The sequence below is a fragment of the Aulostomus chinensis genome, chromosome 17, assembly GCF_037954235.1.
Source record: "Aulostomus chinensis isolate RoL2024-O1b breed Wild chromosome 17, RoL_Achi_v1.0, whole genome shotgun sequence".
NCBI classification, from domain to species: Eukaryota; Metazoa; Chordata; class Actinopteri; order Syngnathiformes; family Aulostomidae; genus Aulostomus; species Aulostomus chinensis.
Genome location: NC_141336.1, coordinates 25,972,850 through 25,987,847, shown reverse-complemented (window position 1 = coordinate 25,987,847; position 14,998 = coordinate 25,972,850). Strand labels below are relative to the sequence as shown.

General features: G+C 49.7%; 1 protein-coding gene across 10 annotated transcripts in view; it reads left to right on the top strand.

Annotated features, from left to right (window-relative positions):
• The window catches only part of LOC147246946 (apoptosis-stimulating of p53 protein 1-like), a 39,483-nt gene that overhangs the window by 22,190 nt on the left and 2,295 nt on the right, over window positions 1–14,998 (top strand). For 5 of the 10 annotated variants that reach the window (XM_086181717.1, XM_086181716.1, XM_086181724.1 and 2 more), the window contains 19 exons: window positions 3,310–3,405; window positions 5,599–5,655; window positions 5,776–5,896; window positions 6,751–6,830; window positions 6,911–7,078; window positions 7,167–7,307; window positions 7,469–7,664; window positions 7,967–8,095; window positions 10,261–10,328; window positions 10,553–10,766; window positions 10,999–11,214; window positions 11,289–11,492; window positions 11,776–11,926; window positions 12,003–12,040; window positions 12,114–12,475; window positions 12,981–13,118; window positions 14,009–14,142; window positions 14,476–14,642; window positions 14,790–14,989. In XM_086181717.1, the coding sequence (XP_086037843.1) occupies window positions 3,310–3,405; window positions 5,599–5,655; window positions 5,776–5,896; window positions 6,751–6,830; window positions 6,911–7,078; window positions 7,167–7,307; window positions 7,469–7,664; window positions 7,967–8,095; window positions 10,261–10,328; window positions 10,553–10,766; window positions 10,999–11,214; window positions 11,289–11,492; window positions 11,776–11,926; window positions 12,003–12,040; window positions 12,114–12,475; window positions 12,981–13,118; window positions 14,009–14,142; window positions 14,476–14,642; window positions 14,790–14,989 (2,880 nt within the window). Of the gene's footprint in view, window positions 1–33; window positions 121–3,309; window positions 3,406–4,217; window positions 4,276–5,598; window positions 5,656–5,775; window positions 5,897–6,750; window positions 6,831–6,910; window positions 7,079–7,166; window positions 7,308–7,468; window positions 7,665–7,966; window positions 8,096–10,260; window positions 10,329–10,552; window positions 10,767–10,998; window positions 11,215–11,288; window positions 11,493–11,775; window positions 11,927–12,002; window positions 12,041–12,113; window positions 12,476–12,980; window positions 13,119–14,008; window positions 14,143–14,475; window positions 14,643–14,789; window positions 14,990–14,998 lie in introns of those variants that run through there. The other 5 variants (XM_086181726.1, XM_086181725.1, XM_086181719.1 and 2 more) reach the window with 5 other exon arrangements.

The following is a 14,998-nucleotide window of genomic DNA, read 5'->3' as shown; positions in this document are numbered from 1 at the left end:
CTGCAGGATGATGTCGCTGCAGCCTGGTAGCGGTGGCGGTGGCGGCGGCGACTGCAGCTTCGCCTTTGCTTCAGTTATGAAGTTTCAGCTGCAGAAGGATGAGTTCCATCACTAGATCAGGTTGGTACGGTTGCAGCAGAGCGTTTCACAGCCACAGTGTTTGAGTGACAGGTCATCGGTGCTGAAGATTTCATCCAAAACCATGAAAATGATTGCCTCAGATCAGGGTGGCCCAAAGTTGGGCTCAGGGGCCAAATTTGACCTGCCAGAAATAAAAAAGTAAATACACAAATGATTATATTCATGACAGAGAAAATCACTGTTTGCTAGGTTTTATTTGTGAGGTAAAAAAATGTTCCTTAAATACGTAGGATCCTTGACGTTATTATTATGATATTAACAACAATTAAAGTAATGACTGTTGTTGTTTTGATCATTTGTCGGCCGAGTGGCATGAATCATAATCATAACAGCTTCATTCATGCGGAGATGTGTTTATTACCAGTGAATCATCGCTGGTGTGAGGACGCGTGGTCTGGAGTGCAGGAGGAGGCTGAGAGTGACGGCGCTCCAGTGGAGAAACACGGCAGCGAAAGACAAGACGAGAGTGAAAATAAATGAACGACTGAAAGGACAGGGGACGGCGTCCCAGCCAAGCAGTGCAGCACCGAACAGGAAGAGTGAAAGGAATAAAAGGGACACTTGACGTTAAAGTAAAAGTGGCATTAAGAAGAGGTTCTGTACACCTCCTCTCCTTAGGTGGAGGAGATTAGAACCTGGACAGCAGGGCCCCCTATCCAGTCTCGTCTTTAGACTCAGTTCTGGTTCTGAGCAGCACTGCTGTGAGCAGGGGGGGGGGGGGGGGGGTCATTGTTTGACAATGTTGATGCTGTTGATGAGGATGGTTCTAGCTGGAGTTTGCCCTGTTGATGAGGATGGTTCTAGCTGGAGTTTGCCCTGTTGATGAGGATGGTTCTAGCTGGAGTTTGCCCTGTTGATGAGGATGGTTCTAGCTGGAGTTTGCCCTGTTGATGAGGATGGTTCTAGCTGGAGTTTGCCCTGTTGATGAGGATGGTTCTAGCTGGAGTTTGCCCTGTTGATGAGGATGGTTCTAGCTGGAGTTTGCCCTGTTGATGAGGATGGTTCTAGCTGGAGTTTGCCCTGTTGATGAGGATGGTTCTAGCTGGAGTTTGCCCTGTTGATGAGGATGGTTCTAGCTGGAGTTTGCCCTGTTGATGAGGATGGTTCTAGCTGGAGTTTGCCCTGTTGATGAGGATGGTTCTAGCTGGAGTTTGCCCTGTTGATGAGGATGGTTCTAGCTGGAGTTTGCCCTGTTGATGAGGATGGTTCTAGCTGGAGTTTGCCCTGTTGATGAGGATGGTTCTAGCTGGAGTTTGCCCTGTTGATGAGGATGGTTCTAGCTGGAGTTTGCCCTGTTGATGAGGATGGTTCTAGCTGGAGTTTGCCCTGTTGATGAGGATGGTTCTAGCTGGAGTTTGCCCTGTTGATGAGGATGGTTCTAGCTGGAGTTTGCCCTGTTGATGAGGATGGTTCTAGCTAGAGTTTGCCCTGTTGATGAGGATGGTTCTAGCTAGAGTTTGCCCTGTTGATGAGGATGGTTCTAGCTAGAGTTTGCCCTGTTGATGAGGATGGTTCTAGCTAGAGTTTGCCCAAACCCCACAGGATCATCATGTTACTACTGCAATATGTTGCTTTTATTTGGGGGAAACTCTGTTCAAGATGTTCATGTTAGCTGAAGTTGTGCGTTGTTGTAGCAGTGTCATGTAATTTCATGTGAAATGTTAGGAATGACAACAGCAAAACTGTCCAAAAACCTCTCAAGGTCGTCTGGTATAATCCAGGTCTTCTAATCCAGACTGGTGACCAGTAATCCACCACCACATTGACTGGAGCTACATACTGACTATCGTACGAGTAGATCAGCCTTGGTTATGTTGGCGTTCTGAAGTCATGGATAGTGTGTAGCAGCGTGTTAGTCAGTCATTAACCAGTGACCAGACAACCCTGCGAGTCAGAACTTCCTCTTGCTGGGGGGTTAAAGTTTTGGTGGATTTTATTCGTCTCACTGGTTTGTCTCGGAAGGCCTCTGACCCTCCGGCGCCGGTCACAGTCACGGAGCGTTTGTTAAATCAGCTTCTCTGTCTCTGTTTTTTGTTTTTGGACCTCCAACAAAAGTAGCTGCTGTACTTTTTAACTCATTGTTGACAAAAACTGAGTTCTGACCAAAAACCATGTGATGTTCAAACCTTTAAAACTTAAAATCCTTCAATAATGAAGCGTGTGAGTGGGCGGGGCAACCACATGTGGCAGCAACCCATTACAGCATGACTGACATTACAGTTATTTACAGCACAAACATTCTCAACTTCACTTGGTTCCAACTCTGTTCCACCCAAACAGAAAACCACTCTGTTGAAACCATAATCCTGGAGTTCCTCAGGGAACAAGCAAGTAGAACAGCTCGCAACAGTTTTGCTGTTACTTGGTGATGACCTTTAGAGGTTAGCTGCTGTCAGCATCAGTCTCCGTTAGCTCGAAGCTAAATGCACGTGGCTGGTTCTTCCTGCACACAGGAGTCACTAAGACTTAATGAAGGAGAAAAAACTTGAAAAAAACCTCCTGTTAGTGAGGAAAAGTACACGGAGGAGGGTCACATGCACCACCCTCACTGACTGTGTAATTAAAGTGAACACAACAGACCAAGTGTTTGTGTGTTTGTCCATGAGGGATGTACACAATAGCAGGATGTGGCTCGCTGAACCCTTCCGCTGCTGTCTGCTAGAGGCATTTACTCACCTCCACAGCACCCTACCGCCACCGCCGCCACCGCCACCCTAGTAAACACACACATTTCAATGAGTGCGCCCGTAAATCAAAGCAAACTGAGTAGAATTCTAAACTGCAACAAGCTCATCCGGTGATTGTTCACTTCATTTACACCTCAGCTCTGGTGTTAAACTGCAGTAAAAATTGTCAGGGTGATCTGGTGGTGTTGTGGCTGTTGCTGATGTTGATGACATCAGCGCGGCGCTGTGATGACAAAGCCAGAGAGGATTCCAGATATTTCCCCTGAAACCAATACTATGACTCGGCCACGGCGCCAAGGCCACCAGCTGCCCGCCTAACAACGCTCATGTTGAACACTGAAGGTTCTCACCTTGTCACGAAGACGTCACTGAATCAAATCACTGAATATTTTTTAATGTTTGTGTGTGTGTGTGTGTGTGTGTGTGTGTGTGTGTGTGTGTGTGTGTGTGTGTGTGTGTGTGTGTGTGTGTGTGTGTGTAGGTTCCACGTGTGGAACTGACCCTCTCCGAGCTTCAAGAAATGGCCACAAGACAACAGCAACAAATAGAGGCTCAGCAACAGATGTTAGTCGCCAAGGTATCTCTTTTACACACACACACACACACACACACACACACAGCTGCTGGATGGATGACCTGTCAGTTAGTGTGAGGTTATCTACATTAGAGTCTCTCTGAAGGAGGTCGGCTTTGAAACCCTCGTAGCAACAGTAGGGCCTCTATGGAATGTGTGTGTGTGTGTGTGTGTGTGTGTGTGTGTGTGTGTGTGTGTGTGTGTGAAAAGATCATATGTCTTCCATGGAAACAGGACATGTGATCCAGGTCAGGGTTTCAGGGCTAGCAGGAAAGATCAATTCACTTCAGCAACATTTATATCCAGCTTTTGTGTGTGACAACAAAATGTGTGTGTGTGTGTGTGGGGGGGGGGGGGGGGGCAGAAAGTGGGTATTTGTCCCCTCTAACATCAGGAAGTGACTTTTACTGGGCAGGAAATGAGGTCATCAGGGGTTACAGCTGCTGGGAAGTTCAGCCAGGATTGTACTTCAGGAAGGAGACGAGCCAACCAGGGAAGGATGTGATGAAAACTACAAATGATCTAGATTTCTAAGACAAAGGCTCAAAACTATGGACATCTTTATCCTCGCATCGCTAACAGTACCAGTTGCTAGCTAACCGCTCACTCTTGTCATATCCAAATATTCCACGTTTTTCATCAGAAATTGGAACCATGGTTCTGCAGCAGGTTCAATCACGGGAACTTTGAAATGGCCTACAGTGACAGGTTCACATAACATTTCCATGGCAACAGCGTCCGCCACCAATCAGAGATGTCACTGATACACTGTAGGATTGAGGGTAGTGTAGTAATTCTCCATGTTTTTCTTAAAGCAAGGTTGATATCAGAGGAACTTCTACAGGAGCAGAAACCATCATGCTGCTGCTGGTGGTGAGTCGACCTCGGATGGTTATGACATCACAGCCGATCGTCAACTCCTCTACGGAGTGTATGAAGGAGGTTTCCCCTTCTGGAAGGTCACTGTGGAGCGTTTCTGTGTTCAGTTGTGTACTAGTCACAGTGGCCATGTAGAGTTTTTCCCTCCTGTCAACATGGGTGTGATAGAACATTGATTGAGAGCTTCCAGGAAAGCATCTTCGCTCCTGCAGCGTCTATGTGATGAAACCAGCTGCTGCAATGTTGTGTGTTATTAGTAAGCGTGTGTGAATGTGTGTGTGTGTTGCTTTGATGCCTAGAGAAAATTAGGCTCCACGCTCAAGTGAAGGCATCCTTGAAAAACCTTTGTATGGAAGGGCCTTTGAGGTTAGCATTTATGGTAACGTGGCATCAGCACACCTGTGGTGCAGGCGGGCGCAGCCACCGTTAGCTACACAGCTAACGTGGCAGACATAACTCAACGTTCTTTTCTCACACTAAAAGGGTTAAAAGAGTGCAGTGTTTATTTCTCCATAAACGTACAAATCTGTATTTTTGGTCTTTATCATTTCCAGTTGCAGAGAGAGATGCGGCTCAGATTTATGAGCCAACATCAAAGGTCGAGGGCTGCCTTCAAACCAGATGGTTCTGGAGGCACTTAGGAGACGTCTCAGTTGAGGGGAAATAAAGCTTGTTGGTTTGGAACAGTCCCTGATGGCTTGCTGTGGGTTAGATTCCCTCCTGAGGCAGGGTCTTACCCCATAACATAAACACAGTTTGTATATCTCACAAAGATGCTAGGTTTGAGGGAGCCTGTTGTCCGGTGGGGCTGGAACAAAGTCACCAGACTCCAGGAAACAAATTCATACTAAAGTGAGGATGCTGTCAGTCAGGCACCACATCGCTCTCAACATGAGCTGTGCTGCTGTGCTGGTGCTAATGTTCATGCTACATTTAAAGCAATACGTCCCCCAAAGAAACAGTATTTTACCTTTCAAGTAATCACAAATAGGTGCATTACTTCTTTTAGATTCCAGAATGCAGGAAGAGCCAGCCATGTCTGTTTAGCTTTACTTTAATTGTTGCATCAGCAAAAATTCGGAAAAAAAATCTCTGTAAGCTCTTATTTGAAAGGCAAAACACACCTTTGGGGTGAAGCTGTCAATGAGAGGGACCCTGAAGCTTTTTAGGAAATGACTTCTAGAGTAAAGCGCTGCGGGTGTTGATCACCTGTGGAGCCTGAAGTCACCAAAAGTAGCCCTTGATGATAGGAGTCGAGGTGCTGCTGCAATGGAACCACCTGTAATGATGAGATGTGCTGTGGTGTGTTTGTTCTAGGAGCAGAGACTGAGGTACCTTCAGCAGGGAGGCAGAGCCAACCAGGGACAGACCCAGGTGGGACCCATATGTTCCAGACTGAAGAAACATGCTGTAGAACTTGAAATCCTTTGTAAACTATCTTCCTCTTCTTCCTCCTCCTCTTCCTCCTCTTCTTCCTCTTTTTCTCATGTTCAGTCGGAAGCAGAGAAGCTGCAGCGCCTGAAGGAGCGAGTGGAGACCCAGGAGGCCAAGCTGAAGAAGATCCGAGCCATGAGAGGACAAGTGGACTACAGTAAATTGATCAACGGAAACTTGTGTAAGCCTGCACGTGCGCACACACACAGACACACACACACACACAGACACACACACACACACACACACACACACACACACACACTGGTGTTAATAGCCCTACTACGCCAACAACAAACTATCAGCTGTCGCTATGCTGACAGATGGGTTTGGCTCAACAGCACTAAAACAGCAACTGAATCAAGTAACTGTCTGTAAATATGAAGACAATTGATTTGTATTTTGTTCTTGACTAATACTTCACCCCAAAAGTGTTTTTCCATTTCAAGTAGTCACTAAGATGTTTTTCCCTCCTGCATGACTTCTTAGTGACTCCAGAATGCAGGAAGAGCCAGCCACGTATGGAGTTAGCTGGAAGCTAACGGAGAGTGACGCTAACAGCAGCTAAACTGTCCAAAATCTTTTAGACACTCTCTAGCTGGTCTGGTATAATCCAGGTCTCCTTCATCCAGACCAATGATCAATAATCCATTTATGAGAACGAGCACTAAACCAAAACTGTTTGGAGGTTCATTTCCTGTGTCAATTTCAGTGTCCACCATTAGAGAAATCATGAAGATTTCAATGTCCAATCATATTGGCCTGTCTGACCATGTGCTGCCCTCTCATCCCAGCAGGCAACAACATGTATACTCTATATAGCCGCTCTGGTACATTTACAGTGGGCCTGCTCGCTCTATCCTCTCTTTCCTCCCAACTTGGTGGTTTGATTTAAAGGCCGGCAACAATGTCCCTGTTTAATTCAAGTGTTTGGACGTGAAATAAAGAAAAATGTCAGCCTCGTTTAGCCTGCAGATACGTGGCCTTCAGTTTGAATATTTTTTCGTCTCATTATTTGCTGGTTTGTGTCTGCAGCCGCAGAGATCGATCACGTTAGCAGCCTGTTCCAGGAGAAGCAGGCGGAGCTGCAGTCGGCCGTGATCAGAGTCGACCAGGTAACGCGGAGGGCGAATAGATGGTGTCCAGATGCAGCCAAGTGCATGGATTTTAATCACCTTTTAAACAATTTTACCAGTTGACCCAACAGCTGGAGGACCTGAGGAAAGGGCGCCTGCAGCTGCATTCTGCAGTGCCTCAGCAGGGGGCGCACAACAGATCCCCAGGTGCAACCACTGGACAGAAAGGCTCCCCCCTGTCGGGACCGGCGGCCCTGGAGCTGAGGAAACTCTACCAGGAGCTGCAGGTAAACGAGGCTCTCCTACAATCTGCTTCTGTTCAGTGCTGGAGAGGTTTGTCCTTCACACCTGTGACCTGTGACGCTGCTCCCTCAGGCTCGTAACCGCCACAACCTGGAGCAGAGCAGCAAGCTGGCACACAACAAGGAGCTTCTGAACAAGAGGAACGCTCAGGTGACGGTGATGGATCAGCGCATCGGAGACCTGAGGGAGCGACTGCATAAGAAGAGAGCTGAGGTACTGAGTGCCCCCCCCCCCGCGCTTGCTTCAGGTTCTGTGTAGAGCTCAGCAGGTACCAAGTCAACCAGTGGCTCAGACTGAGAAGAGCTGTGACCCTGCGTGGCCTCAGGGTGGAGCTCTGCTGTTGCTCCGCAGGTCTAACTGTCCCTCTGTTTCAGCTGAGTCATATGAACGAAGGAGGCCTGCCCCCCCCTCCAAACTCCTCACACCCCAGCAGTGGAGTTTCGGGCCGAGTGGCTGCCGTCTGTCCCTACATCCAGGTTCCAGCAGAGGGGAGGCAGGACCCGGGGTACCCCCTGCCGCCTGACCCGTCACCCAAACCCACCCCCTTCGGCCACATCCGCTCCCTCTCAGGTGGGTGCCTCCCTCTCCACCTCCTTGGTGCCACTTTGTCAGCTGAATATAATCTGTCTGTTCTCTAACTTGCTGCTCTTCTGTTTCCTTTTCCTGTCTGTCCACACCTTTTTTCCTTCCCCCTTTTTTCTGTTGTGGATCTTTTTCTTCATGGTGGTGTTGTAATTATCGTTGTGGTGGTTGTTGTTGTCCTTGTTGCCGTGGTGTGATGTCATTATAATGTCATGTTTTTGGGTGTCGATGTTGGTCTTGTGTGCTGAACTACACTGACGTGTGTGGTGGTGGTGGGCGTGGCCATTCAGAGGAGGACAGGAGTGGCATCAGGAAGCCTCCCAGCCAATGGAAAGAGTCAGATTTAGACATCGTCCTGTCAGAGCCCCCTGAGACATGGGAGGGGCCTCAGTCCCCCCAGGGGGGCAACAGTACCAACAGTGAGTCCCCCCACTCATCACTGGTGATAAGGTGCATTTCAACTGCAGGAACTTTCCCCAGGAACTTGGAGCCTTTGAGGAACTTGATGAACGGTGTCTGGGTCACAAGGAACCGGGGTCTGACTTTGTCCACTGCCTGGGCAGTTGGTGCCCCTCTAACTTCTCCCTGCCAAGTTATAATTCTTGTATGAATCAAAATTTTTGAAAAACAAAACTTCTCTCTAAGCCAATGAAAAATGTTGTTCCCTCTTCGGCTCCGCCTCTTGGTCTGAGTCCTGGTGAGAAGCGGAGGGTTGTTGTTGGAGCAGATGGTCAGGAGAGAAAACGTAATTGAATCAGCAGCAGAAAGTGACCTGCGATGTAAAGTTCAAGCCAGACAGGACATCTGATAGCCGGCAGCTGGTCAGAGTCAGGACGCGTGCTCAGAGGGTCCACTCAGGCTGGACTCTAGCCTGGTGAGCCCCCGAGAAAACAGATCTGAGACCCAGCCACTAAGTTACAAGAATTATTTTGGTGTCAAAAGGATTCAACTCAGGGTTACAAGCTCCCAGTATCGGTAAACGGTGACTCGTACCATTTCTGAAGCCATGGCTCTGCAGCAGCTGTCTGGTATCAGTCTACTCTGCAGCTCCATCACACCTCTTTGGTCGCTCAGATTCTGTCGTGTGACATTCAAACACTCACAGTACAAGCAGTAAGATGGCGTCTGACGACGGCCACTGTTCGCCCTGTCTCTGTTTCCCTGGCGGCTCTGAAGCAGGAGAGTTCCTGGTCCCGTTGTGCTGAGGCCAGAGCAAATGTCACTCATCTGTTTATGGCTTTAATGTAGAAAATGTGTTGCTGTAAATAATGTCAGCAGTCGGGCAAATGGAAGGTAGCTGAGTGTGTGTGTGTGTGTGTGTGTGTGTGTGTGTGTGTGTGTGTGTGTGTGTGTGTGCTGTCAGAGAGATTTTTACTGATGGAACTTGAAGTCTGCGATGAGCTTGAAGTACATTCAAGCAGGAGTAGCAACAATATTGCACATACAGTAAAAACATACTTGATGAGAGAACACAATATTACTTCAATAGTACTTCGAATCAGTTACAACAATAAAGGCTTCAGGCTAATTGAACAAGAGATCATCATCTCCCACTTGACGGTCCTGCAAACATGATTTCAGGTTGTTAGAGGTGATTGTTTTGGTATTCGTGCAGCCTCCTTGGCGGAGCCTCGCTCTCTCTGAACACTGTCTAGAATGAAGAGGTAAGCGAGATTCACGGACATGAGATAAAAGCCTGCAGAAGCGGGAGAAGTGATGCGTCTTTCTCACCAGGATGTTCTGTGACGGCGCCCTGTTGTAATCTCCGCTGTCTTCCCTCTGTGACACCCAGCGACTGCCTCTAGTCTGAGCTCTCGGGCAGACGGCCAAGTTTCCGGCTCGCCCAGAGCTGACTGTTGCTTTCCTGACGTGACAGTTTTCCCTCCTGCAGTCAGCAGGCTAATGAGGGCGCTCATACTCAGGCTTTGCTCCGGACAGATAACCTCAGTCTCCTTTTTCAATCAGGCTGCAGGGAGCAGCAGCTGCTGATCAGAGCGAGTGCACACCAGCAGCCACACCACTTCCTCCCTCGTGGAGTGTGTCTTCCTCCACCTGACTCCCAGACTGGAGAACCACACGACACCTCCAGGATCCTCTCAAAATCCTCCACAACAGTCAAATCAGTGCTTTCCCATCTGCTCCTTCTCTTATTCTGATTGGCTCAACTAAAAGGCAGTAAATATTATCCAATCAGGGGCAGAGCAGAACTGTGGGCGTCCAGTAGGCCACAGACCAGAAACTCCTTCAGCATCTTCTATGTCCTGGCTGTCAGAACCACCTGCTTCCAGATGTCTGACGGAGCTAGCAGTAGCAGTGCTAGCAGTGCTAGCAGTGCTAGCCGGGCCAGCGGCGCTGCTCCTGGCCTCCGTGGAGGTAAAGCAGGAGCTTGAATGTGTCAGGGAGGAAAGGGGAGCCACAGATCAGCTCTGCTGCTCTCACCTCAACAAACATGGATGGAAGGTTTTCTCTTTGTCTCTCCTCATCTAACCTTTGCCCCCTTTAACCTCTCTCTCTCTCTCTCTCTCTCTCTCTCTCTCTCTCTCTCTCTCTCTCTCTCTCTCTCTCTCTCTCTCTCTTCAAACAGCCAACGAGGCGTCGTGGCCGAGCATCAGTAAGAGTGCGTCAGATTGGAGGACCAACAGTCCAGAGCAGGTACATGACGGAGATGATTTGTGGTGAACTGAATCAATAAAAGCTCTAAACTGTTGCTTGTGCTGCGGTTCACCTCCGACTCCTCACTCACCAAAGGACTGCCTGAACTTTTCAACTCAAGAAAAATCTCAAGCGGAAAATGTCCGTCCAGAATAATTGTGGAATCTTTTCACGGAGAATCGAGGTCGAGCTGAAGCCAACTGACTTTCATGTCTGTCCCCCAGCAGCTCCACTCTGGCTATGGCACCTACCCCAGCGCCACCCACCAGGCCGCAGGGCACCACTGCTCCACCAGCTCCCTGCCCCGCTCCGCCCCTGGTACGCTGGGCTGGCCACGATCTAGCGCTGCCAATGCCTCCTCCTCTTCCTCCTCTTCAGCATCTCTGTCGGCACAACAAATTCAGCAGCGCATCTCCGTCCCTCCACATTCACACCAGGGTAACCAGCTGACCCTTCACACCAGCCGGGCTGCTTTCTTGTTTCTTGTATGTGTGAAGTCTTTGGAAGGTTCAGCTGTTGTTAGCCGTCTATTAGCTTCACGCTACATAAACGTGGCTGACACTTCCTGCATTCTGGAGTCACATAGAAGCAAAGAAAAGCAAAACACTTTTTTTTTTGGTGAAGCACCACTTAAAAGATTCCTAACAACTGTCTCCCCTGTCCTGTCCAGCCACCACCTCCCAGCCCTTGTCCCCTCAGACAGAGAGAACCGATCCCCCTCCAGCGGTGGCCGTACGTCCCTACGTCCCAGACCATCCCTCCAGACCCCAGTCCCCCAGAAAGGGTCCCGCAACCATGAACAGTAGCTCCATCTACAGCATGTACCTCCAGCAGCCTCAGACTAAACACTACGGCTCTCTCAGCAACAGGACAACCGTCAAAGCAGGTAACAGAACATCCACTTCCACGTGGAGACCCAGTACATAGCAATTAGTTTGACTGGTTACCTCTCCCCCACAGTCTATGGTAAACCCATCCTCCCCATCTCCTCCACCTCTCCGTCCCCTGTTCCCTTCCTCCACGGAGGAGGAATGAGAGGAGAGGATGTTACGGATGGAGGAAAAGGAGGAGGCGGAGGAGAGAGCAGCGAGGGGCCGATCCTGCAGCCTCCAAGCGTGGACAACATCCCTCGTCCCCTCAGTCCTACGAAGCTCACGCCAGTCGGTAGGAGCAAGAATCAGCACGTCAGTCAGTGTGGAGACGCAGTCCTCCATGATTTGACCCACAGATTCAAAGAAAATCTAACATGTAAAGGCTTAAACTCCTGAAAAATGATCAATATTTAGGTCTACAATCAGGGCAGATGTTGGTTAAGAAGATTACCTCAGTGAAAGTGGATGATCTATTGATCTATGATGTCTATTGATTTCTGTACCAGTAAACATGTCATCAGTGACACTCCCCTCCTCCTGAGACATTGTAACTGCCCCTCCCGCATCCTCCACAGCCCACTCGCAGCTGCGCTACCAGAGCGACGTCGACCTGGAGGTCCTCCGCCGCCGTCTCAGCAATGCCCCCCGACCCCTGAAGAAACGGAGCTCCATCACTGAGCCTGAGGGCCCTCAGGGGCCAAATATTCAAAAACTGCTGTACCAGAGGTTTGTGATAACCTGCTACTGTTGTGAGAGGGAAAGTGAGTCCAGGCTGAGCTGATGAGTGTGCTGTGACCCACAGGTTCAACACGCTGGCGGGAGGGATGGAAGGAGTGTCAGGTGAGACGATGGCGCTCAGCCTCACACCTTCAGGACTGCGCCTTCCTACTAACGCTGATGCATCTGCTTTCAGCCAACACCTTCTACCAACCCGACTGCCTTCTGGGTGACATGGACAACATCCACTCAGCCAATGGGAACGTAGAAGCAGCTGACAAACCCGCCAGTCTGACGGCTGCGGAGGCTGAAGGTCCGAACCTGAACTCAGACAGCCGCCGCTCCTCGCCTTCTTCTGCTGGAACAGGCGGTGAGAAGTCAGTGACAGGAGAAACTACCAGTCATGTGTCTCCATCACCACAACCCAGCCCGCCCCCTGCCCCCGATAGGCCGGAGGACCAGAACAACAACAACCAGAGAGGTTCTAGTCCGGCCCACAACACTAAAGGCCACCCTGCTGTTTCTCCATCACTGCCGGCCCCGCCGTCACTACCCAAGGTTGGTTGACAACCCTGATAGTACTGCACACACACATAGATACTGCTGGTCATACACAACTGGGGCCGTCCCAGTATACAAGAACAGCTGATGGTTGGAGTTACGTCCCCGTCCAGTACAGCTGATGGTGGAATGCTCTTGAATGTGCTGTAGCTTGACTCCCCGTCATGTCACTTCTCTGTTCAACGCCGCCGCAGCGAAACCTGCAGACGGAACGCCAGTCAGTCAGTCACAGTATCCAGGCGCATTAGTCTGACTTTGAACAGAGAGATTACAGTTGGACTAACGAGTTCAGGTGATATCAAAGGGTTTAATTAGACTTGTTGTACTGTGACTGTACTGCACTGAGAGCGTACTCTTCCTCTGGTACTGCTTAGCTCTCACAAAACACCACATCAGACTGAAGTGGTGGTTCTCCACATTACAAAGTCAGCGCTTACTCAGCAGGTCAGTCTTCTGTTTCCGTGTGTGTGTGTGTGTGTGTGTGTGTGTGCGTGCGTGTCAGGCTAAACGCACCAACCTGAAGAAGCCGTCGTCGGAGCGTACAGGCCACGGTCTGAGGGTCAAGTTTAACCCTCTGGCTCTGCTGCTGGACGCTTCGTTGGAGGGAGAGTTTGATCTGGTGCAGAGAATCATATATGAGGTAGACACCTGATTTTTATTATAATAATGATAATAATAATAATTGTTATTGTTGTTGTTATTCTCATTATCATCTGCTGGTATCGGTGTGACTGTTACTCGCATGTCTCAGTGGGTAAACGGTTGCAAGAGAAGATGGGGGCGTGGAGGATGAGGCGGGTAGACGAGTGCCTGGATGTTTTTTAGTTTAATTAGAATGTAAAATCAGAGGCGGGGGGCTGAGGAAAGCGTTGCCCTCCCACTCATCTGTCTCACCCTCCAGTTCCTCTTCTTCGTTGGTGCCCAGGTAAAAAGCGTTTAGGAGGAAAGTCTTTCTGATAAAATTATAATGTGAGTTGGAATTTCCCCTGCGGTGACGTGACAACTCAAAGTCCAAGTTTACACCTGTGAATGTTCAAAATGAGGAACATCACCAGACACACGAGCGGTGAGTCTGGCGGCGCTGGAGCCGCGTGCGTCTGATTGAACCGAGCGTTTGATTCTCTTATGCAACTGCAGAACATTTGTGCGTGCCAGCAGTTATTGAACACCCACACACAGACTGGTCCACAGATTCGCCTCCAACAAGAATCTGGTCAACGCGTTCGTGGTAACATGAAGTGAATAGTTTAGTATCTCTGATGCTCAGTTGTGGAGTCGGGGGGGGGGGGGGGGTCTGACCCTCATGGAGCGGCTGCTGAGCTCCAGGAACAAGTCACATGTCCACGCCAGCGAGATGATCGAGCTAAGCTCAAACTAAGTCCTGACCTGAGCCCTAAAGTTATAGTTGAGGGAATTAGCATAATGACTGGAGGAAGGATGGGAAAGAGGGAGTGACTGGACTTGGACTCGCATGCAAAGACTTGTGAGCATTACTGCAGTGACTTCAGTTTCTCTCTCATTGTGCTTCAGGTGGAAAATCCCAGCATGCCTAACGATGAAGGCATAACGCCTCTTCATAACGCCGTGTGCGCTGGTCATCACCACATTGTGAAGTTCCTGCTGGACTTTGGCGTGAACGTAAATGCTGCAGACAGTGACGGATGGTCAGTACCTTCTTTCAGTCTTCCAGTCATGAACTATTTGGTCTAATCAGGGAGCGGCGGCAGCGGCGGCGGGGGACAAGAGGGCATCTGGGTAACGAGAAGCAGCAATGACAAAGATAACTGCATTTCCAAGTCTGCCTTGGCCGTATGAAAGGAGAGACTAACAAGTAGAATGAGGAGCTGCATTCAGAGGAGACTTGATTTAATTACCCCCCTTTCCTGATGCACTGATTAGCCTGTTAGCTTTCCAGTGCAGGTACAAAATATTGTTGTCTCTTATACGTGTGTCTCAAGGCATCTGTTGACTTGACCCCCCCCCCCCCCCTTTCCCAGGACTCCTCTGCACTGTGCAGCCTCATGTAACAGCGTCCACCTCTGTAAGATGCTGGTGGAGTCGGGGGCGGCCATTTTTGCTACAACGATTAGTGATGTTGAGACGGCGGCTGATAAATGTGAAGAAATGGAGGAAGGCTACACGCAGTGTTCTCAGTTCCTTTACGGTGAGGAGACACACACACACACACACACACAAGGAAAATCCACTGAAGCTGCATGTGGACCTCATGGAGCATTTCAGCTCTCCGTCAAACTCATAATTTGAATTCATGAAGAGTTTTTCAGCCGTCGCTCTTCTCCACCTCCTGCAGGCGTCCAGGAGAAGTTGGGCGTGATGAACAAAGGGCTGGTCTACGCCCTCTGGGACTACACAGCCCAGCAGGCCGACGAGCTGTCCTTCAGCGAGGGTGACACCCTCACCGTGCTGCGTCGCCGCGACGACACCGAGACCGAGTGGTGGTGGGCGCGGCTTAACGACCGTGAGGGCTACGTACCCAGAAACCTGCTGGGGGTGAGCGAG